This window comes from Talpa europaea, assembly GCF_964194135.1.
Source record: "Talpa europaea genome assembly, chromosome: 14".
NCBI classification, from domain to species: domain Eukaryota; kingdom Metazoa; phylum Chordata; class Mammalia; order Eulipotyphla; family Talpidae; genus Talpa; species Talpa europaea.
Window position 1 is genome coordinate 24,211,799 of NC_140082.1, and position 24,732 is coordinate 24,236,530.

Consider the following 24,732-nt stretch of genomic DNA (forward strand, 5'->3'; position numbering starts at 1 on the left):
GATGAGAAAATAAGGGACCAAAGACCTCAAGAGACCAACCTTCTATCACATAACAGATCAATAGTAGAGGGGTTTTGAACCCAGGTCTGGCACTCATGGGGTGCTCTTTCCACTTGCAGACCAGATGTGGTGGCTTCTAGTGCTGGCCCATTTCCAAGAATGGCTCTGTGACCACAGTTCTGTCAATGAGGATTCAGCAGGCTTCAAATCTGTTCTTAGTCATTCTTGTCTGGTCAGTTGTAGTGTTTTTGCCAGACCAGAGAATAAAATATGGTTCTGCTATCAATTCAGTGTGGAATATAGTCTCATAACATCTTATGCACATGCTTTATTCATTTATTTTTTTGAGTATAACAAAGATCTTGAGCTCCTTTTTAAGGTAGTTCCTGAGTCAGATATAATCTTTGTCAAATCATGGCCCCATGTACTGTACCTATAACTGAAATAAAAATTTCCTAGAATTCTGTAATACGCATTTTTGAGATGTTTTGGAAAGTACGTAGTCCTTATATCATAAATATTTTAACCTTTCAGTCTTTGAACAAAAACACTTTGTTTAAACAAGGGTATTCACCATTTCTGTGTTTTGGGGAAAAAATAAAAATTAAGAGAACACTGAACTTGAAGAATAATAAAAAGATAAAGAATTATTTAAACCATCTGTATTTTTTTTTAAATAATAAAGTCTTCTGCAACTCTATCCTAGTGGACTAGATTTTATCATAAATAGAATTTATTCCCTTACAGGAACTTATGTATTTTGAATTAACCACACTTAATTGGTAATTAGGTAGTCTCAAGAAAATCTAAAGCCATTATTGTAAGTTTTTTTTCTTTTTTTAAAAGATTTTATTTATACAAGAATTGGGGTACAGGCCAGATGTACGGGAGGGTGAGAGGATTCACCAGAGACAGAGCGGGAAGCGGAACAGGCAGACTGACAAAACACACTGCTGAGGTGAGCAGTGGGTGAGACAGGATAGGTCTGCTGCGCCATGTGGATCTCTCCCTGGACGGCCAGGAGTTGAACCTGTGCTGCAGAGGCTGCGGACAGCTTCACAGCTCTGTGCTCAACCTGCTGCACCACTGGGGAGGCCCTGTAAGTTTTTTTTAAACTGAGGTAACATTGGTTTACACTACTGTATGTTTTAGGGTACAGGTTCACATCTCTTCAAATGTATGTTACCAATCCATGCCTACCATTACATACCAATAATCCTCTACTACAGTCCATTGGACCACTTCCACCCTGTGCTCTCACCCCAACTCTTTCTGGTAATCTTATTTTTCCTGTCAGAATCCAAAAGTTTGTTTCAGTTTGGTTTTGTGTGTTTCTTTGCTATGTTTCTTTATATTTCACGCATGAGTGAGATTAACTGGTATTTGTCTTTCTCCTTACTTATTTCACTTAGCATTATCCCCTCCAGTTTTATATATATTGTCGAAAATGGCAAGATTTTATCATTTTTTAAAAAGATAGCTGAGTAGTATTCCATTGTGTATATAAAAACACATCTTATTTATCCAATTATGTGTCTTTGGGTAATTAAGTTTTCCCATAGCTTAGCTATTGTAAATAGTACTGCAATGAATATAAGGAAAAAAATGTATCCCTTTAATTTAGTGTTCTTATATTTGTTGGATAGACACCTAGGAGCAGAATTGCTGGATTATATGATAGGTCTTTTTTTGTTTTTAATAATTAGAGAATCCTTCATACTATTTGCCAGTTTACATTCCTACTAACAGTATGTGATGGTGCCTTTCTCTCTACACCCTCATAAATACTGGTTTCTGGTCTTTTTTAGTATAAATCATTTACACAGGTGTAGAGTCATTTGTTGTGTGGTTTTGACCTGAAGCCATAAAATACATTGATGAAAATGTCAGCTTTGACAATCAAAAAGATATGATGAGTTTTCTATTAATGATATTCAATACACAAAAATTTAGGTTATAGTTAAGTATTCATTGAAAATAGTAATAGTAGTGACTCATTTATAGAGTGCATTCCTGATTTACAGAAAATTGATAAGGGCAATTTACTCAAAAAAGCTGAAAAATTCTCTAGATTTAGACAAGAGTTTTAGGGAAAATTAACCCACAAATACAAAAACTATAATTAAATAAAAGAACTGAAAATGAAAATTTCATTTAGTAATATAGGTAATTTTTAAGTGTATGTGCTCTAACTACTTGTTAATTTAACCATTTTAAAAGCACAAATTAAGTATTTTAAGGTAGGCTGGATCTCTTATAGGTTATTAAGGTATAAAGGTATTTGATGACTAACCTTCCAAAGAATGAATCTCTTAAAGAGCAACACTGAAATGGAGATTTTTTATTAACACAAATTGATGAAGTATGAAGGACAGTATTTTTTTATTCAAAACACCTTGTTATATTTCAATATTATTACAGGTCCCAGCGTATCAAAATTAACTCTTTTACTGACTCCATCAAGAAGCTGGATCATCTGTAGAACAGGAAATAAGAGATACTGTTTTTTATTTCATTGTTCAAAACCTTTTCTGTTGAGCATTTGAAAATTTCAAGTTTTAATAGAAAATCTCATTTCAGTAAAACACTTAGGTTCTTTATATTCTTTTTTACTGTGACATTGCTTTACAACAGGCTTAAAAATGATTTACCTAGCCAAACTGATGAGCAGTTGCTGGCATGTTTTAAAGGGTTATATGAGTTAAAAATGGGAGGAGCAATGAAGAATATTTTACAATTTGACTTTTTGCTATTTAGATAGAGAAATAGTGAATATCTTATTCACTCATATAAATAGCTATTTATTAACTCAGTAATTAAAGAGTGAATATTTATCCTAAAATCTGCTGGGAATTTAAATATGTCATTCTCATTAATGCAATAAAATTGCATTTTGAAAATATATCTTTGGTGAAGTTAATTAAAACATAATTTAAAAAGTTAATTTATTATTTATAATAACAATTTAAATTTTTAATAAAATGCACTCCCCTATAAAGGACTCTGGTTTAGATAGGTCTGGAAACTGAAATAGATTGCAACTTTATTGCTTGCTTATTATTAGCATTCTGAAACTCTCATTTTAAGAAGTTAAACTTTACCTATTATAAATAGTGCTGCAATAAACATAGGGGTACAGGTGTTCTTTTGGCTCAATGTTTTTGTGTCCTTTGGGTAGATCCCTAGTAGTGGAATTGCTGGGTCATATGGTAGCTCCATTTTTAGAAGACCGAGGAACCTCCAGACATCTTTCCATAGTGGATGGACCAGTTTTCAGTGTAGGAGAGTTCCTACCAGCAATGTAGGAGAGTTTCTTCTTCATCACATCCTTGCCAACATTTGTTGTTGCTAGTTTTTTTTTGATATATGCCATTCTTACTGGTATAAGGTGGTATCTCAATGTGGTTTTGATTTGCAACATGGATGGAGCTAGAAGAAATTATGCTCAGTGAAATAAGCCTGGAAGAAAAGGAAAAATATCAAATGGTTTCACTTATAGCAGGAATATAAGGGAACCAAATAAGACATTAGTGTAAAAAAATAATAACAGTAAAAACACAACAAAGCAAAAATGGACAATTATAAATCAGAGACATCCTGCAGGGGAGGAGGAGGGCGAGGGATTAGAGGGAGGGAGGGAGGAGCACAGGGGACTGAGGTGATGGTGCACGGGTGCATTGGTGAAGGAAACTCTATGGAGACTATAGGGGATCAGAGGAAGAAAATATTGTTTAAAAATGAACAATGATGTAAAAAATAAAAAAAGAAAAATACAAAAAAGATGTTAAACTTTAAATGTATTTTTTACATTTAAGATATATATGATAAAAACAAAAAATAACTAATGATTTCCATTCCTTTAAGACAACCACAGTGATTTCTAGTCTTGTGGAAATTGTGCCAGCCATTATGGTAGCCACTGACCAAATCTGAATGGCTCATCTGAATGGAGATATGCTATAAGTGTAAAGTGAAAACACATTGGATTTCAAAGGCAATATAAATAAAGTAAACTATCTCAGTTCTTTTTACACTGACATAGGTTGAAATGAAAATATTCTGGATTTATTGAGCTAAATAAAATATTAAAATCAATTATATCTTTTAACATTGCAGTTAAAATATTTAAAATTACAGATATATGGCTCACACAGTAGATCTTCAGGACAGAACTACTCTAGAGAATGTCTTCTGAAATAGTTAAAACATCATAGATAGACATTGCTTTAGGGATTCACTTTATGAACAAATCAAAACTGTGCCAAAGATAATGGGATTATAGAGGATAATTTTGCATACACAAATGAAAAAAAAAGATGGATAGAGAAAAATTTCTGTAGCTATCTGTAGATATAACTAGTGTAAAAATAGGATAGTTACCTACACAATTGTCATTGGTAAAAATTCTTTACAACATGCTACTTTCTTGAAAATTTAGCTCTTCTAAGTCCCACAAATTTCATCAAAGTGTAAGAAAATACGTATTTACCTGAATACACTAGTGACTATTGACTATCACGTGTGTATATAATACCTGAAATATGCTAGAGATGCAAAGCTTAGTACAGTGTATGGCATAAAATAGATACTCCACAAATATTTGATGAATACCTACTTGATTTAAATAGAGATGGGTAGGGATTTTTGTTGGTTTTATTCCTAGATTATCTTAAAATAATGCCTGGTGCAGGGAATACACACAGAAATATTTGTTAAGTGAATGAATAAAGTCTTTAGGATTTACCATCTTATTGTGCAAAATGGAGCCAATTATTTGAAAACATCACTAACTTTTAATAATACTTTAATTGTAATCTTATTTTACTATTATATTTTGAGCTACACATGAAAAAAATTCCATGGAAACAATTGGAATAAGACTTAGGAATTAGTGCTTCAAAAGTTCTGAACTTGTGAGTACCTGTTGTGTTGTTTCCCCTGACTTAAACTATGATGGAATTGTGATTTAGGATAGAAAAATTCCTTAATAAACATAGGTGTAATCATTGGGTGCTTAAGGTTCAAGTAGAAAAACTGATATTACTTCTTTAGTTAGAAGCAGAAAGAAGTAGATATGTTTTAATGATGTAATTAGAGAAATAGAGAAGTGTGAAATTTATCTTATAAACATTTAACATAAATTCTATTTATTTTTTGGGTATACATAAAGCAAATATTTTTGCTTTGATTATTTTTCCTTAAACTGATAAACCTGGGAATAATTTCTTTACTATGAATTGTCATCAGCTTCAGATACACAAGGAGTATTTCAACTGGGTTATGAGAAAATGAAGGGGTAAAAATTAAATTCAAGTAATGTGAAGGCAATAGAGTTTATGTAAGGATGTTTCCATAGTTAATTGATTGGGGGGAACTGTGTTATTTGTAAATGGTTCATGGTTCAAACCAGCTTAAGCTTTTGTTTCAGGGTAAGTGATTTCCATTCATTTGCTCCATGAAGCTTCTTCCTGTGCTCACAGTGGCTGGATGCTTCTCCCTGCTCTTCTGCCCTCATCCTTCCCTATAGTATGCTCCCGTGACATTGAACTATTGGATCCTCCAGCGCTTGTCTCTTGGTCTTCACAAATGCTCTTTGGATGCCTTCCCTATACTCCATCTCTTTTTCTAAGTTTGGCTTAAATATCTTCTCTAGGGGGAGACCTGCCCATTGCTTGATTGCTGCTTAATCTTCTTGCTATGAGCTCATGTAACTTTCCCACTTCACTTAGATACATCGTTACACTTTCTGCTTAAAGGGTGGAATCATCTAGTTTTGCATTATGTTTATGTAAGTTGTTCTAGTGACTGTTTTTAATATATCCTCCAACCCCCTAAAACCTTTCCTTATTTCCATGGATATGAGGATTTCTTTATTACTTCCACATTTTAATCTATGGTTTCCTCCCCACCCTGAAACATGACCAGAACAGCTTTTCTCCATAAATTAGTAGGTAATAATTTATTTCACTGTGTTTTCATAAAATTTACAAATCATGTAAGAGGGGCATGTTATGAATTAATTGGTAGAACACCTATCTCCGAAGGGTTAAAGAATTGCCAACAGTGATCAAGTCTGCTCTCTTTCTCTGGCTCTTGATGTGGTGTTGACAGCCAAGCAAAGAGCTTCTTCAATAATCCACTCTCATATTCAAGTTTTTCCAGATGTGAGAAGTAATTAAGTCTTTGCATTTATTGAAGCCTTGTATGCTTTTCAAGAGGAAACTGGCAGCTGTGATGAATTAACTCTGCTTGAATGCATGTGTGTGTTGTGTGTGTGTGTGTTGTGTGAATGTACATATATACAAGCATACATGTGGCATTTGCCAATAGTCAAGCGAGATCAGACCTGAAAACAAAACAAAACAAAAAGCTAATTTCAATAAACACCGAAAATTTTTACAACTGTGTTTCACAATTGAGAGAATAGTCTTTATCTAATAATGCCATCTCCCCTTCTATTTTTGCTGAATGTTAAAGGAAAGCATGAGGAGAATTAAATCACTTACATTTGTTAAAGGATATATATATTTTAAAATGGTAAAAACTGACTATCATAAAACATAAAATGAACACATTTAAAAGATTTAGACTCATTCATAAGGTGTCACAATTAGTTCAAAGGTAAACTTGAAGAACTATATATAAATTAGATGAATTTACAAGTAGATGCAAAAAGGGTCTTTCAATAAGGCAATATAATCAATTGCTTTTCCCCAAGGACACAATTAATTTGCATTTTTATAGATAAAGCATATCATACAATAAATTATTAGCTTTGTTACCAGTTTTCAACAATTTATGGAATTGTAAAATAGTCCAAAGACAGGGAAAAGCCAAATTAGCCAGAAGGTAACATTAGATAAGAGGGCAGCAAATTTTTTTTTTCCAGCTTCAATGGCTTTCACAATTTTTCCTAACACAGCTCATGCAAAATTCTACATAAGGGACACTCTAGGAAAGGGACACTTTTTGGGAGAGCCAATCTGTTTGACCCTGCCTCATCCTTTGATTCTGTTTACAAGTCACCCAGACCTTTCTTCTACTTGTCTCAGCAGAAAGGGCTGTTGCTATTAAAATTGAACTAATATCTCAAGTAATCTTAAACCAAAGATTTTCAGTGTACTGGATGCTTATGTTAATGTAGACTCTGGATAAGAATATTTTTCTCCCAGTCGATATCTTTAGGAGAGTACTTATTTTCAATTTTGCCATCCTGACCAAAGCCAACCTGGAAATTGTCATATTGGAATTATTTGCAGTTTCTTATTCTTTTCTTCTGATACCAAGTCTAGATCTGTAGCTCTCATTTGTAAGAACCTAGACTGTGAAAATAGGAATGTGGGAGCATAAAGAACACTCTACTAAATCTTATTTTAATAGCGTAATTGGTGATGGTGACAGTTATTCACATTGCTTTGTCTTCTTTTGATTTCTAATTAACAAATAGTAATGAAATGGCTGTTAAAAAGGAGAAGATAGGATTAATGAATGTAAATTGTAAAAATAGATCGGGCTAATATTAAGCAGACCTCTTCCATTTTATAAAGAAGACAAATTGCCCTTGAGAGCTTACATTTCTTGTTTTAATAAATGATTTCTCCCCCTCATCTGTTAGTAAAGTTCACTTTTGGACAGATGCCAAACAATGAGGAACTATGTATGGCAAAGTAAAATAACTAAGAAACTGAGAAACAAGAACCTTCTGGGGGAGAGTCATTAAAAACAAACAAACAAAAAACAGACCAGTAAGAATGAGTTTGTGAAAAGCCTGCCCAGGCAGGAAAACAAATCAGATGAACTAATTCCCCTCTTACCTAACCATTTAGGGGTGAAATTTTATTGAAAGAAATGTTTGATTTTACAATGGAATGAATTAATTTTGCAATCAGTTTATTACTAAAAGTTTTTCTTAGCTCAGAACTGAATTGCTATTTCAATTATTATGGAATTTCATTGCAAATATGAAACATTTGCCAAGACTGAGATACTTATCTGATATGGTTTTAAGACCACTAAGACAGTCAAGGGTTGCATGACCTTGTGTTCTTGGCCAGGGACTGTTTGGCCAGAGGCATGAATTACCCAGGTGCATTTGCTTACATATAGGCGTCAAACGATAAAAAGATAGAAGACTTCTTTATTATCAACATCCAAGTTGTTTCAGATCTTTAAGCTATTTTGCCATATGAGTCCATTTTGTCCTTAAAAAAACTATTGATGGTATAGAGTCTTACCCTTTCAAATCCGAAGATCTTTTCATATCAAGTACTTTTCCTGGAACTGTTTTAGGAATAGTTGGATAATCTTGTATTTGCAAGGGGTGCTACTATTTTGAATGTTTTCCTTTTATTAACTTTTGGCAATTTAGTTTTTCTGTTTTGCCATAGAGAATTAGAGACAGAGAGGAATTAAATAATTTGCCCCAGAGTATGTGTGAGAACTGGAATTGGAAGTAGCTAGTTTAGCCTTAGGGAATGTGCTCTGCATCTTGGTCTCATTCTGTATCAGGGCATGGGCAGAGCACTAAAATTAAGATGTAGCCAAATAAATGTTCAATAAGAATCAGAGATTATCAACTCTACAATTATTCACTTTTAGATGCCCCAAGTTGAAAATAGGTATTAAAATACAATATTTAACTTGGTTTCAAAAAAGATAAAAGGATAAGAAATTTTGAAACATGATAGCTATCCATTAAGAGTACTTTCTTCTTATTCCTGAAGTCTATTTTGGAGCTATTGACAAGAGAGCTTTTCTGTGATAAAGTGCAGGGTTAAATGTTTTAGAAAAAACCTTACATGAATTTTGTATTATACCTATAGATAGGTGAAAGGAAATAGGATGTATTCAATCAAAAGTAATAATGACTCTCTTGCCAAACTATCCATTAAGCAATTCAGCCAGCAAGTCATGAATGATTTTTAAATTTCTTACCTTATCTTAAAAAAGATAAGGTAAAACTAAGTATGTTTTACTCACCATTGTGTTTCTTAACACCAAACGTAGTGCCTGACATAACACTTATTTGAATGAATTAACATAGCACTCTAGTTAAGTTCTGGTTCTAGTGAAACAAATAATAAATTTCTCTTGATCATAATTTTGTCCTCTATAAAAGAAGGGGATTGATTTCTTAAAGATCCCTGTGACTTTAAAATTTTGACTCTAAAATCTCCAATGGAGAATTGTGTTCATGTTGCATATGGTGTTTGGTTTTTGCTTTTGCGCATAATCTCAACAAATTATTTTTTCCCAGCTCAGTGGAGAGTCAATAAGAACTTATGACATGATGGGAAATGAGAAGGTTACAGCTGTTGAAGTCTGATGAAAACATCCCACCCTGGGAATATATGTCACCATGAACAACAACACAAGTATTATCATCTTAAACACTAGCTGAGAGGTACGTTTTGGGCAGCTTTGTCAAGTTTTTCTCCCTATATTTCTAGAGATTTACAAGAAATGTTTATAGAAAGTGCTCTTCTCTACTTCCAGATAAAGATAATGTAGTAGATGTTCTATAAAATATTAGATAGAATATAGAAGTCTTGAGGGACACAGAGTCCACACATTCTGCTCCTTGGTGGAACAAATATTATGTACATAGAATCTCCTTGTAGAATTTTCTATACTGATCTGACATGGTTGTTATTTTAAATTTAAGGTTTCCAAATTGAGCATCGTTGGAGCATGGGGTGAATATGGTATAAGAGGCCATTAAATTAGCAGGTATCAAAAGTTATTTCATCAAAATCTCACCAAATCTAGAATAGGGCCTCCCCTGGTGGCGCAGGCAGTTGAGTGCCACACTGTGAAGCTGTCCACAGCCTCTGCAGTGGGGTTCAATCCCGGCCAGTTGTGAGGGTCCCACATGGCGCAGCAGACCTCTCCTGTCTCACCCGCTGCTCCCCTCAGCAGTGTATTTCGTCAGTCTGCCTGTTCTGTTCCCGGCTCTGTCTCTGGTGAATCCTCTCACACTCCCTTACCTCTGGCCTGTATCCCGGTTCTTGTATAAATAAATAAATCTTTAAAAAAAACTTCTAGAATATATATATTTTTTCAGAACAGAATCATATTCTCCTAAGTAATAGTGTTGTCAGAAAAGAAAATGTGTCATGACTTTTCCACAACCTAATATCTCAGTGAAGAATGTTGGTTTTCTGTGGTACCAGCTATCATTAAAAATAAAAAATAGGTAGATGTGTAGGTAGATAAACAGTTAGGAAGACAGATAAGTTAGATAGGATTTCATGTTCTGTGGAAAAGCTTGGCAGAGTTAGATAGTTTTCTTGGTAGTGGATCTTCTTAGAGGTGCTAAATGTGAATTTGTGCTAGGTGGATCGCTAATTGGCAGGGTAGAGATTAGTATACGTGTTTCCCTAGGTTTAAGAAACCCTCTTTTCCCTTACAGAGGATTTTGTGGAACTTCAGCCTCATGGAAAACAATTACTCTGTACATGTTGACTGTCTAAATGTTTTGCTTATCAGAATTTTCAATTTAGGTAAAGCCAAGATAATTAAAATAAGTTTAAAGCTATCTACTATATCAAGAGAAAATAGCATTACACTTGGCTGCTTAGAATGAGGTATTATCTTGACTAAAGTTGTATTTTATGTATTTAATTTCATTGTCCATTTTTTAAAATGATCTCATATGCTATGGCTTTGTAAAAATTAATTTACCCTGGGATTTAAATAACCAAATCAATAAATTATGACTTATATAGTCTTAGAATTGCCTAAGTTGACATTGAAGGATTTGTTTTAAGAAATATATTTTTAGTTATAAAACTGATGACATATGACATTATAAATATTGGGTTTATTTTTCCTACATTTTTCAAGCATAAATTATACATTGAAGAACATGAAAATACTAATGAATTTGTAAAAATTGACACAATAAACAGAATTGAAAAGAGATGGTGGTTATTTTTTGAAACAGCAGTGTTTCTAGAATTCTTAAATGATATATCAAACTATGCTAACTGCAGCTTTTCATGTTTAATGATATTTACAATTAAAATAATATTAGTACCGATGTAAGATTAACAGTCATAATTAACTCAGAATAGATTCTTTGAAGTGGTTCAAAGGTCTTTTCATAATAAATTACTAGCCTGTAATCTGCTAATACAAAGTGAGTGTTTTTTTTTAGAACACAAGAAGTACAAGTATGTCTCATAAAAAATTTAATTTAAGTTAATGAAATGAGTTTGGATGATCCAGATTCACTATGCCAAATCCAAGATATGCCTCACATTCCAGGGAAAGCTTTATTTAGATGGAGTTGAGGAATCTTTGAGATAACAAGCTTTGCACTGCACTATCTTGAGTGTTAAAGCTGAGTGGTTTTCCCAGAATTTTTATGTCTCTTTTAAACTCTTTTATGAATGAATTGAATTTCTGAAATATAAATAATCCCTTTTGGATTTCTTAACCAGTTTAAAGGATGTTGACTTTAAGAGTTCATAAAATTGAATTTTGTCTATTAAAATGTTATTTCCACTTGGAAGACGAGCTCTGGCAACCTTCTGATTCTGCTCCATCCACTTTCATGCAGTGTGATAAGGAGAGTGAAGTGTGGCTAAATAGGGAGGAGGTCTGGGCAAGGTCATTTCTGCCAGAACACTGGAAACTCCACCATCTCAAGGGTGCTGTAGCACATAAAAGTTGCTACACGAGTATATTTAATATATATATATAATATACATCATATATACATATATTAAATACATATAAAGAGACTAAGAATGAAGGTTCCTGTAATTGAGGATGTAAAAGATGAAACTGAAGAGGAAAAAGCTGGGGACAAAGAAAATGAAGACGACAAGGTGAGTGAGAAAGCCCCTGCTGAAGAACAGTGTTTATTCTTCTAAGTTGATTATTAGAAAAATGTTTTTTTTTTTTCTCCCATCAGGTTTTCTTTAAACCTGTTATTGAAGACCTTAGTATGGAATTAGCCAGAAAATGCACCGAACTCATTAGTGATGTAAGTGGCTTAAGTAATTTTTGTCTAATTATGCATTGAATGTGTTGCACTATTATGTTTTACAATCATAGAGTCGGGGAGAAAACCCTGAAATTATATATTAAATCATAATTATTTTCTAGATTATGGAACTAAGTCCAGAAATTTTGCCTGATTTCCCCAAGGTCACCATGTAGAGAATTTCTTTAGGAGCAGGTCTGTAAGTTCTTAATCGAGAATCCTGCCCTTCATGAATTTAACTGTTACTGTGGCATAAAATCATAAATCATTGAACTTCAGAGCATATTCACCTTGAGAACCCCAAAGCCTTTTAAAATGTATATAATGAGTTAACTTGTTTTGGGGGAGTCTGTATCTTAATATGAATGCTTTAAAAAACATTTTGGTGATCTTTTAAACAATCTGATGAGTACAATATTTTCAAACCAGGAAAATTTCCAAACCCATGTGTACATAACATTTATCTACAAGTTCAGATTCATGAATTACTGAACTACCTGTTCAGAACTCTGTGAACCAGAATATGATGAATATAAGTGTAAAGGAACTTTTTTGTTGTGACTTTTGGTAACTGGAATCAATTTGCATTATATTTTAAGAAAATTATAAATTATTTCACATATACATTGTAACTAGGTCCTACTGAACCATGATGATTAAGATGATCCTTATTAAGACAGTTGTAAGAGAATTGCTGCTAAGAGGAAAGGCTCTCTTGAAAGAATAGGTGCTTGGGGCTTCATTGAGAAGGGGGAGCAAAATGCTGGCAATTTATGTTGTTAATGAGCAAAATAATCAGACTATTTTACAGATGTTGGTTTTCAAAGGAAATCAGTCCTGGGCAGTGGGCTAGTGTGCTGTTGTGGTTCCTGAAGTCTCCCTGCTGAGTATACCTAACAGTAACCTGGGGAAGGTCCTGTAACGGCTGGGCTCAGTTTCCTCAAGGGCAACATTTATAGTAATGTGATTAAGTAATGGCAGCACATCTGAAATGTTTAGCAAATTTTCTGGAACTTTGTGAGTACTCAACAGATGCTAGCTGTTATCAAAGACTGTATGTATAAATTACTTTTATAGTCACCTAGTCATATTTTGCGTATGATTTTATTTTGCCTTCTAGTTTGTCAGAAAGTGTTGAACAATAGTGGTAATGCTCCCCTTCCCCATATACCTGCCATATGATGTAATTGCATCTTAAATTAGATATTTCTTTCTGCATTACTTAAAAATAGTCATAAGCTACTGTATGTGAAGGTTCTCTGTAAATTATAATAATAGTGAAACTGTTATAACAATATAACAGTTAAGATTCATTGAGTGCTATATGCCAGGCAATGCCCCTTGTCAAGTAGGTGCTACTGCTTTTTTAGAGGTGAGGAAAAGAAGGCTCAGAGAGGTTGAATAACTTGCCTGGGTCACAGAGGCAATCAGTGGGGAGTGGGGCTTAAACACAAGTCCTGTCACTTAGCCATTCTACAGTGTTTTTCACCATAGATTTTCATGCAAAGTTTATCTTAGATCTATTATTAATTTTACTAATATTAGTAATGGCAATGCTACCAGAAAAAAACTGAAAATCCATCACTCTGAGATAGTACCTTTTCCAGTGTTGATATGCTTTATTGAAGTGTAATTATGCTTGAACTAACTATTTAAACCATGGACTAAAGTGGTTACTTTAGTTAGTAATTAATTTTGTTGTACTGTGTTAGTTAGATCATTTAGCAGTGACTTTAAACCAACCATGTGGTGAGGGATGGTGGCCTTTTCCATTTTATACTAGCAAAAGCCATGCTATTTTACTCTCATGTAGGTGAAATCAAACATGTGGGAATAATTTCTGTTTACTAATTTATGTCACATGTCAGAATGTCTGTACTCAGATAGTTAGACTGTGTTTAGATTTCTACCTGGGTACATGTTCACATCTTGTTTTTTTTAAATAGAATTCCATCTTTGTTAAGAGACTTGTTCAATTTTTGGAATTTTTATATTTACCAATAAATCTGAACAAGTGTTTTTTTGTCTCTGAAAAATGACGAGAAGCTTGTACAATCATTTTTAAAACCGATTTTAATTTACCTTTATTGGAAGGACTTTATATATTGGAATAAACAAAATTTAGTTTTTTAAAAACTTGGTCAAGTAGGGCCTCCCCTGGTGGCGCAGCGGTTGAGTGCTGGGCTGTGAAGCTGCCCGCAGCCTCTGTAGCGCTGGTTCGATCCCCAGCTGCCTGAGAGGGTCCCACATGGCGCGACAGACCTCTGCCGCAGCACCCGCTGCTCCCCTCAGCAGTGTATTTCGTCAGTCTGCCTGTTCTGCTCCCTGCTCTGGCTCTGGTGAATTTTCTCACCCTCCCATGCTTCTGACTATACCCAGTGCTTGTATAAAAAAAAACAAGCCGCCCCCCTCCCCCCAAAAAAAAACAACAAAAAAAATTTGGTCAAGTAACATTAAGTAATGACTTGCTTTTCCATTCTCTTTCATGTTTTTATATAGAGCAGATGAAGTTGAAATTGAAGTTTCTTTACTATATTATGTGCATGATAAGATCATTGTATAAATGTATATCTGAAGTTACATTAATTGCAGAGCTAAAACAGTGAGTTAAGCACACATTATGCTTCTGACAGTGCTATCTGTTTCTGCTCCATGTTTAATTAACTTCCCTGGTCTCAAACTCAATTTAAAGATGAATCTTGGTGGTTTTTTTTTTTTTTTTTTTGGTAATCCCTCATATCCCAAAGGGGCATCTGAGTGTTTACTCAAGCCCTTTTGTGTTTGGGCTTGAGTTTACAGCTGTGTCACCAAGTGAATTTGGTGCATCTTTTGCCTACCTTTTAGAGTCCTACCTCTTAAAGTTTTAGGAAGCAACTTTACATTCAGTTGATCAAATCACACAGTGAGTCACAGACTTGCGATCTGGAACAAAGTCTGCTTGACTCCCAAGCCTCGGTCACCATGATATTCTTCCTTTCCTGCTGTGTGTCAGGCACACATACGTCATATTCTTTGCTACAGCACGTCATTGCCATAGGTTCTGTGCTCCTGGTGCCTTGTCCAAGACCGTCTGGTTTAGTCAGGAATGGGGACAAAGTTCAGGTGCAGGTCCAGATAAGTCGAGAGCCTGACTGGCAGTCACCCCCTTTCTGCTCCATTTTTTAGAGGAAAAGTGTGGTTTTATGGATTTCTTTCTATGGAGCAGAAGTGAAACTTCCCCTTCATCATTCTAATTATCCTTCTTTGACCTCTGGGATCTTCCATGTGTCTTTATCAGGGTGTAATAACCAGAATGTGCACAGAAGTCCAGCTGTGGATGGACTGGGATTAAGAGTTGGTGGGGTGGTGATTCATTTTGCTTTTTTTTGCATCCTTTGTGATGATATTTAGTTTTCTGCACTTGGGGGCTGTAGAAAGCTCTTAGCTCATCCTCTTTTGCACACCCTTCTCAGCCATTTTCAGTTCTCATTTCTGACTTACAGATGATCGCTTAGGGCCTATCATTTTTTAATAGTTGTTTAAATGATTTTCACCTTGCTGGTAATGAATTTAATCTGCAGTTTTCTGACCTCTGTCACGACCATTTGAGAACCTTCTCAGTTCATCTCTTTAAGTTTGCCATTTCACTTTCCATGAGGTTTGGGTCATCAATAGACTTTGCTGTGTCACACCCCTGCCAGATAATATGTTAAAATTTTAAATAAGATTGGTCTAGCGATAAGTCCTTGGAGCCCTGACTGTTTAGAATTTTCCATATAAAGAAATGGCTTCACTTTGGGGGGATCAGTGTAAAGTGGGCTTGTATTTTTTTTCTTTACCTCACCTAGTTCCTACTTGGTGCTTTTCCTGCCCATGTGGTAGGGTTTCCCTCTGCATAACTCATTTCCCAAATTTTTTTAAAGCTTTATTTATTTATACAAGAACTGGGGTACAGGCCAGATGTGTGGGAGGCAGAGAGGATTCACCAGAGACAGAGCAGGGAACAGAACAGGCAGACTGATTCAATGCACTGCTGAGGGGTGTAGTGGGCGAGACAGGAGCAGTCTGCTGCGCCATGTAGGTATCTTCATGGCCAGCAGGGATCGAACTGGCACTGCAGAGGCTGTGGACAGCTTCACAGCGCTGTGCTCAACCCACTGCGCCACCCGGGAGGACCTATTTCCCAATCTTGAAGGATACCTGATCCTGTGAGGCTATCTCCTATTTTTCTGTTAACCATGGAGTGCTGTTTATTTCTAATATCCCCGTCTTCTCTTGTTCATCAATCATCTAATCAGTTCCTTAAATAAATCAAGGCTATTGATGATATTGAGAAGTTGTCCAGAATCACAGACCTAACAGCCTTGTCAGGAGGTCATAACAAATTAGGTTTAAAAGGATGTTTTCTGTATTTCTTCTAAATTAGGCTTGAAGTTTCTCTGAAGAGTAAGTTTGGTCACATCTGCTTGAAACCTCTGACTCAGTGTTTTGTTTCAAACCTTTTTTAGAGTGCTCATTTGCATGGCTGCAAAAAAGAATATCTTCTGGGCAAATGAACATTGTTTGTTGTGGGTAAATCCTTCCAGTGCTGAAAACATCAGCTTCTGTGGTTGCCCCTCCAGAAAAAGCTTGGACTGTGGTAGAAAACCTGGGCGATCAGCCTTGGCTATGAGCCAAGTGAAGAGACATTAGGTTTACTTTTGATTAGGGATGTTTGTAAAAGGAAATATCAAATATTTCTACATCTGTCATCCACTTTCAGTCATTTAGATTTTGCTAATCTCAAAATAAGAGAAAGAAACTAGGCTAGGTGGAAGAAGCGTCCCTGAATGAATGAATTATAATCGTAGCTAAGATGTGGTGTGATGAATGGCTGAGGTCAATGCAGAGAGTAAATGTTTAGGACATCTTACTGATCATGAAGCCCTCAACTTTGCTCTTCATTTCCTGTTAAAAAATAACTTGGATTGTGTATTGGGTATCAGTGTAGATGACTGCATATAACAGGAAAACGGTCTAGCCCAGAAGTTTAACAAATAAATGTTTGAGTCTTTTTTCCCCTACATATGAAATCTGGAGGAAGGAGGCCCAGTGTTGGTTCAGTGCTTAGTATTAGTCTGTCAGGCTCTTTCTTTCTTCTCTGTCATCATTAATGTGGTGGCTTACTGCCCAATGATGATATCATTGTTGTTGCATCCCTGTGACTAGGGAAGGAAAAGGATGAGAAGGACAAAGTGTCAAAGGGCTGTGCCAGCACAATCTCTTCTTTTATACCAGAAATATCAATAACTCTGCTGGGAAGACTCCACTAATGTCTGAGACCCACAGCTACCTTTGGCTTCTGCAGACCAGTCTTGACCCAGGGGAAGAGAAACCCATCTCTGGTTTAGAGCAACTTGTCCTCTGGGCTTAGGGTTCGAGCCTGGTACTCTCATAAAAACATTTGGGTTCTGCTTGTTGGATAGAAAGGGTTTGGAAAGGTAATTTGTCCAATAGATGGGGCTAACTTAAAGTGGTAAAATATATACTTGGACTGTGTTAGAAAATGACTATTCAGTTATTTTTATTTTACCTAAGATTTTGGTAAAATGCATCATCAGTGCAGTTCCCTTTCTTGTATCTTTTCCTGTTTTTCTGGTATGGGAAGGCTTCTTACATAATGCTTACATTATGTAAGCATTCTTACATAAAAATTTCAGGTCATTTGCTTACTATTATTCATATTGTTAAATTGTGTGTGAGGGTATACATGTGCGTGTGGTGTGTGTGTTTATGTATCTTTTAAATAAAGACCAAAGGAAGATACGACCACCACTCTTGAGACTGAACTGTTTGCCTGGAGAGCAAAGGAAGTGAATACTTCAGCCTTATCCATCTGCCTGTCCCGAACATTCTGCTCAGGTCAAACTTATCAAGAGACTCAGGGCTTCACTACATACCACTGTTGTGAGGAATGTGAATGTGAGAGGGAGAAGATGGTGGCAAAAGATAAAAATAATGAGCCAAACTTAAGCCTAATGATAGGTTATTTTCCCTTACACTTAATTATATAACAGAGAAGCTTCCCCCCACCCCTTCTTATGATCAAAATAGCCTACTATTTATCGTACTGCCATTAACGGTTTAATTACTAGTGACTGAGGAGGGTGATTTGCAAAGACCTAAAATTATGGCTAATCTCTGAGGAGAAAAAAAAGTAATTTAGTGTTCAGATAAGATAAATATGTTCTAATGTTGAATTCATGAATAAGGCAAATGTTTAGTGTGGTAGGCATCTAGATCTTGCTCTGAGTATCACACTGTGAAATGTGGTATTTTGAAATTACTTAGTATGTTCATACTTTCTATGACTTGGTTATACCTCAGGTCATGTCATTTTCCCTCAGTCAGGTTTGCATTTGGTAAAATCTCCATGTAGCATTGTGTATAACATCAATATTAGTCATATCCTTTATGAAACAGGTAGGATATACAATTAAACCTCACTTTTAGATTATAATTAGTGAGACCATGTAATTTATCATGTGAACTGGGACTTTTTAAAATCAGCCTAAGTATTTATAGTCTTGGGCTAATAAATATGCCATTTTTTACAGGGTGATACAACTTTTAACAAATTACCTACATCCTCTCTACTAGGTGTACATGTTTCATCTGCCCAGTTATCAGATTGGGTGGCAATTAGCATGACATGGGATTGTACTTAAGGTCCTTCTATATAGTTCTTGATTTCTTTTTAGCTCATGTGTCCAAGCAGGGTCTTTCCTCAGAGTGAAAATTACAGCTTCTTCCCAATAGAAAAGGAGTGACTCATTTTACTAGTGATTTCAAGAGATGGGGGAATGAGCAAGCTTTTAGCTAAACATCTCTGGCTTCCTCTTATTCATCTGTCTACCTACAGCAAAGGGTCATTCTGGAATGATCTCCATCGTTTGAGAAGCTTTCTGGACAGATTTTACTCTTGTTGGGGGAGAAGGAGAGCTTGGGGAAGCCTATGGATAGTACAAATTGTGTAATTTGATTTGAGGGGAATTAATAGCAGGAAGCCCAGTGTGACCACAAATTAAGATTCTTCCTCTAATCCAGCATATAGGTAATGATGCTAATAGTAATCTCCGTTTGTTGAATTTCTTCTTAATTGGTTACATCTGTCCTGATGATGTTTAAATTTAGAAGCAGGCAGTTATGTTTCTGTTTGAACAGAGGCTTAACTATTTAGGTCAGTGGCTTAAAAGTAACAATAAGCGACATTTCTGTGAGCAAAGTAGAGAATGTTTAAAAATTACGCTGGGCAAGCTGGTCACAAAGGACCCATAGACATGGTGGTCTAGTGCGCTTGGTCCTTGATGGTAACTGGACCCTTGCTTATCTCTAGAAGAGTCCTTTATAATGCCTTGTCATGTTTACAGCTCTGTGCTGGGTATTGTTTATTTTATTTTGCTTGTTTTGAGCATCATTCTGAATTTATTTTAAAAAGTCTTTCTCAAGTTATTTTATTAAAAAAAAAGGAGCAATGTCTTTCTTCATTCTCTCCTAATGTAAATTATTTTCTCTTATAGATCCATTATAAAGAAGAGTATAAAAAGTCTAAAGACAAGTGTACTTTTGTGACTGACACGCCTATGCTAAACCATGTGAAAAATATTGGCGCTTTTATTTCTGAGGTAAGGCTCACAAATTGTAAAATGCCTCGTTTGCATTTTCTTTTTTGATTTATATGGATAAAAATCTGTAGATGAAAGCATTAAAGTTAAGAAAAAATATTTTTGAAAACACAATTGGATGCTGGCAATATTGATAGTTACAATACTATATCATTCTGTGTCAGTTAACTCATGTAAATTGATTTATTTTACTATAATATAATTAGTTATATCTTTATTTTGATTCCAACCCTTTCTTATTTATACAAAATTACTCTTGAAAAGGAGTATTTTTATTCACTAAGTAGAAAGTACTGGCAAAATAGGTAGTTTTAGAGGTTACCTTATTTTATTTCCTAACAGCCTAATTGTAAATAAATTATTTAATGTTAGTCTGAAAATAAGTAAAATTACCAGCTGATTCCATAAAATAATGGTGTCTTTGGTAAGTGATAGTTATCAACTGAATTGTTTTTGAGTAGGATCAGTTCAACAGATATACCTATTATGAAATCGCAGATTGAAAATGTACTACATTTATTCTTCAGGCTGAAAAATCATATAGTATCTTTCTGGGAGCATTTAGAGCCACAGTTTATGTTGTATCATGAAGCACAAACTTAACAGTGATTTCTGGGGTGAAGCGTTTTTGTATTTTGTGAATTGATCATGTGGAAGAGATTAAGCATGACTAGAATAGTGTTGTAAATGACTGACCTCTAGTGTTTCATAAATTATGTTGGAAAAGAGCAATGTGATATTCTCAGGATTATTTCTGCTAAAATGGAAATATTTTGAGGAAAGTCAGTGAATTTTCCTTTTTTAAATACCGAACTTCAGAATGGTGGGAACCTAAGGCTTACACAGAATATACGCTTCATGAATCAATGCTCCAATTGAGCTTTGAGTGGAGTAATACCAGGGACTTGTCAACATAGTGTGGAAAAAACGTGATTTTGTTTATTTGTGTTAACTGTTACTTCTCTTGTGCAGGGAAATTCTTTGTGTTCTTAATTATTGATTGATTCTTTTTCCTGAAGGAATTAACTGCAGAACAAAAAAATAAAAGAAAAGAAAAAGGAAGTGGGCAGTCTATTGTGTTACTCTGAACCTAATCTTCCAGAGAGGAAATGGTGAATGAGCATTTCTCTTAATGAGTAATGATCTCTTAGAGACAGTGCAGATTGGAGGCGGGAAGGCAGAGAGACAGCAAAAGGGGAAAAAAAGTTAAAAGCACCCCCACTCTCATCATGGGAAAAGGAAGGCGGTTAAGAAGACTTGAATAAAGGAATATTGTCCTTTGCATTCAGGTTCTAGACAATAAATTCTAGCAATTTGTATTTTCTGTAGCAACTAAAATGTCTCGTTCTTAGGTTTGTCTTTACTGAGCAGACATATGAAAGTGTCAACAGACACAAATAGGTTTACTTTTAGAAATGGACATGGATTTAAATAACAGTAGTCATTGCTTTCACATGTCTCCTTTCTCTATATAATAAATTGGATTGTTTTTTCTTCCCAATGTGTTCATCAGGTACAGTACCTAAGACTGAAATGGCCTTCAGGCTTTTTTAGTTCATTCTGTTTCTGAAGAAAGTTTTTTTTATTATTCTCTTTCAATAGTTACAGAAAAAAAAAAAAGAATGTTTATTTTTTCTCTTTTCTTCTCCCTCTCCTCCCAGGCAAAGTACAAAGGAACCACTAAGGCGAATCTCTCCAATTCTCTTTATAAGCAGATGCCAGCCACAATTGACAGTGTCTTTGCAAAAGAAGTCACACAGCTTCAGAGTGAGGTGTGGTTTTCCTAAATTGCCATATAATTATGTATTTGAAGCATGCAACCTAATATAAACTATTTGACTTAAAAAAAAAGTAGTTGTTTATCTTGGGTATTAAATACAAAATGAAAGATGGGAGGCACTGATTGGTGAGCTGCCAGAGGTCACTGGTGCAGTTGCAGAAAATAAAAGAGATGCAAATTTCTGTTGGTCACATGACAATTTCTCTAAGTGTGATTGACAGCTGTTAATAGGACAAATTTTAATCTTATTTAGACAGGTTATGTAGATTAAAATATTATAGTAAATATCAATCTAGAGTCTGATTTAATGTGTGATACTCTAAGTGGAGAGCGTTCCCATAGTCTATTAAAAGTCACATAAAGGTTCATGGTTAAATTCAGGATCCACAGGTCTGTGCTCCATCACTTAGACAGGTGGCAACTGAAGTTCCTTTTTTATGAATCCTGTTTTTAATTTAGAACATGCCCCGCTATCAAAGGAACCTCTATCAGGTGGAAGTGACACTTTTGTGATTGCGAGTTGCAGATAAACTTAAGAACTGTCATCATGTGAACTCATTTTGAATCTAGAAGAGTTTAGGAGTAATTTTCCCTTTATAGTACATCAACACATAAGGAATACTTAATGGGTTTAATTTCTTGTATTTCTTAAAATAGAATTTCAAAATAGAATATATCATCTTGTTGTTTTATTTTCTTCACAGCACTATCTGATTTTTTAAAAACTATATGAATTTGACTTGGCTTCCTAAGTAACATGAGAGCAGGGACCTCATCTGCTTTGTTCCCTGCTCAACCCCTGTGCTTAGAACAGTCCTGACACACAGGACATGGTCAATAAATACTTGTCAAGTGATTTTTGTTGAATATGTTCATTTCCTTTCTAAGGAACTATTTCCTTTTACGTAACTTATATTCTTCATGCTATATTTTAGGTTAATAATAATAGTAAACAGGAATTCTTCCTGCTAACGTGTCAGGTGCCTTTCCTTGATTTCACATGTATTTATATGATTTCATGAAATCCTGAAAACCACTCCATGAGATATTTCCTATTTTGGAGAGGTGGAAATGGAAGCATAGAGAGGTTCAGTGTGCCCAAGGTCACACAGCCAATAAATGGCAGAGCTAGCTCATGGATAGTCTGGCTCCAACATCTGAGATTTTTACCCTTCTTTTTTTTCTGCCCTTCTTTTTTCTTACTAAGCAAGTTTGCTCCTTGCAGTTATGGCTACACCTCAGTTCTTTTTCCTTTTTTAGGTGAGAGGCATGGGGTAGGGGTGTTGTGTGAGAGGATTCACCAGAGACAGAGTGGGGAACATAACAGGAAGAGCTCCTGAAATACACTGCTGAGGGGAGCAGCGGGCAAGACAGGAGAGGTCTGCTGTGCCATGTAGGTTTCTCCCTGGCCAGGGATCGAAGGCAGGCCAGGCTGCTCTGGCTAGCAATAGCTTAATAGTGCTGAGACTTTAACCCCTGCGCCACCAGAGAGACCCCAATACCCAGTTCACGTATGCATAAATAAATAAAAAGAAATCTTAAAAAAATTAACTCTTAAAAAAAAAAGACTATTATAGGAAGAAATGCCTTAAAAAAAAGAGAGAGATTTTAGGAGGTTATTTTATTAGATATGCCCCCATTAAAAATTTCAAAAGCAAAGATCACAAAGACATTTTCTGGAAATGAATGAACTATATTTTGAAGTGGTGAGATCTTACCAGGTCTATTTCAGGCAGAGGTCAAATAAATAATCCCTTATCGCCAAAGTAATAAAGGCTATTTAAACATCTGATTGAGGAAATTTATGAGAGCCTGTGCTTTTTATCTATTGTAGCCACAGGGTCCTGCTTCATGAGCTTTGGATGTGTTATGCTATGGGATTGGAAATACATTTACCTATATAGTAGTTATAAAGTATACTATAATTTGGGAATGTATATAGCTCTCAAATATATGAAATATAAAAATATACTATGCAACCAGATATATAAAATACATGTATGTGTTAATTAAAATAGGCACATTTTGTGTGTGTGTGTGTGTGTGTGTGTGTATGTAAAGTATAGAAGCTACTGCAAGTGCCCTCCACTAGTTAGGTGTCCAGGGTTAAGGCAACCTTAATTCACAAGGTATGAAGACAATAGTATTAATCTAGGAAAATTCCATACAATAATGACAAGTTCTAAGAATTCAAATTTGTCAGAAATTTATTAGCTTGACATAATTTTCCATTAGCTTCTTTAAGGATGAGAATTAATATGATAAATTGAAGTTCAGCTGCCTCCAATTTGATGTAATCTTAATTCTAAAATGGTACTTAGTAGCAGCTATAAATGATATGACTATTTTAATGCTGCAAGTAGAAAATTACATAGCCTTTTTAAGAAAGAGTGCTTTTTAAAATTGTGCTTGATGACTCACATTTCTATGATAATCCACAAATTATCAGCTGCATTGGTTACATTTATATAGTCACAAGTACAATAGTCTAAAATACAAAATTAACCAGTCATCCAGCAAAAGAGAGATAGGTATAAGTTAGCGCTTTTTATTTAAGAAGAAAGAACAAATCTCATAGAAGTTCTTAGCTTAATAGACTTGGCCACCCATGAAACTCCATCCCCCTCCCCCCAGAGATATAATATGAAATCTAATAGAACTGAGAAAATGGACTTTCTCAATCCAAATGGAAGTTCTTAATGGGTTTCCAGTTTAACATAATTAATTAGCGAAAATGTAAAGATATGTTCATCAGAATTAGATATCCTGATGGATTCAATTGATGGACAGACTCTAATGAGATGAATTACCCCTGGAATAACATAAGGTGCTAATAGGGAGCCCTCATAATCAACCAGATACACAGGATTGGATGTGGAAACAGGGCTTGGCAGGATGGAACTGACTCAGGGCACTAGTTGAGACCAAGGCCACATAGTCATCAAAAGGAAAATGTGACTTCTGTATACATTAATAGCATCTAGCACATGAGAGATGAAAACCTGGATTAAATTGAACAATTCCAATTAGGATAGGTCAGACCCTATCTGGAACACCATGTACATTTTAGAAGAGATGGATTTATTGGAGCTTGCACTGAGGAGAGACCCTGTAGGGTCTACAGGGGTTTGGTGCATTCACCCATTCATTCTGGAGGAGTGAATGTAGTTGACATCTGTGTTCCTACATTTAAAGTTCTGTCATATGAATTAGACTTTTTCTATATGGCCAAATAGATGCAGCTATGTGGGAGATTTGGGTTTTATTAAAGGAAAAATTTTGCATTAGAACTTTCATGTTTTAGATCCTGTGGTGCC

The 24,732-nt window shown here is 35.1% G+C and overlaps 1 protein-coding gene across 3 annotated transcripts in view; it reads left to right on the top strand.

Annotated features, from left to right (window-relative positions):
• The window catches only part of NEBL (nebulette), a gene marked incomplete at both ends in the record, with an annotated part of 303,643 nt that overhangs the window by 203,335 nt on the left and 75,576 nt on the right, over positions 1 to 24,732 (top strand). Inside the window, 4 exons of one of the 3 annotated variants that reach the window (XM_084254156.1) lie at positions 11,754 to 11,834; positions 11,921 to 11,992; positions 19,531 to 19,635; positions 21,297 to 21,407. The exons of the other annotated variants lie outside the window; for them this stretch is intronic. Coding sequence (XP_084110282.1) covers positions 11,754 to 11,834; positions 11,921 to 11,992; positions 19,531 to 19,635; positions 21,297 to 21,407 — 369 coding nt within the window. Of the gene's footprint in view, positions 1 to 11,753; positions 11,835 to 11,920; positions 11,993 to 19,530; positions 19,636 to 21,296; positions 21,408 to 24,732 lie in introns of those variants that run through there. 3 annotated transcript variants of the gene reach the window in all.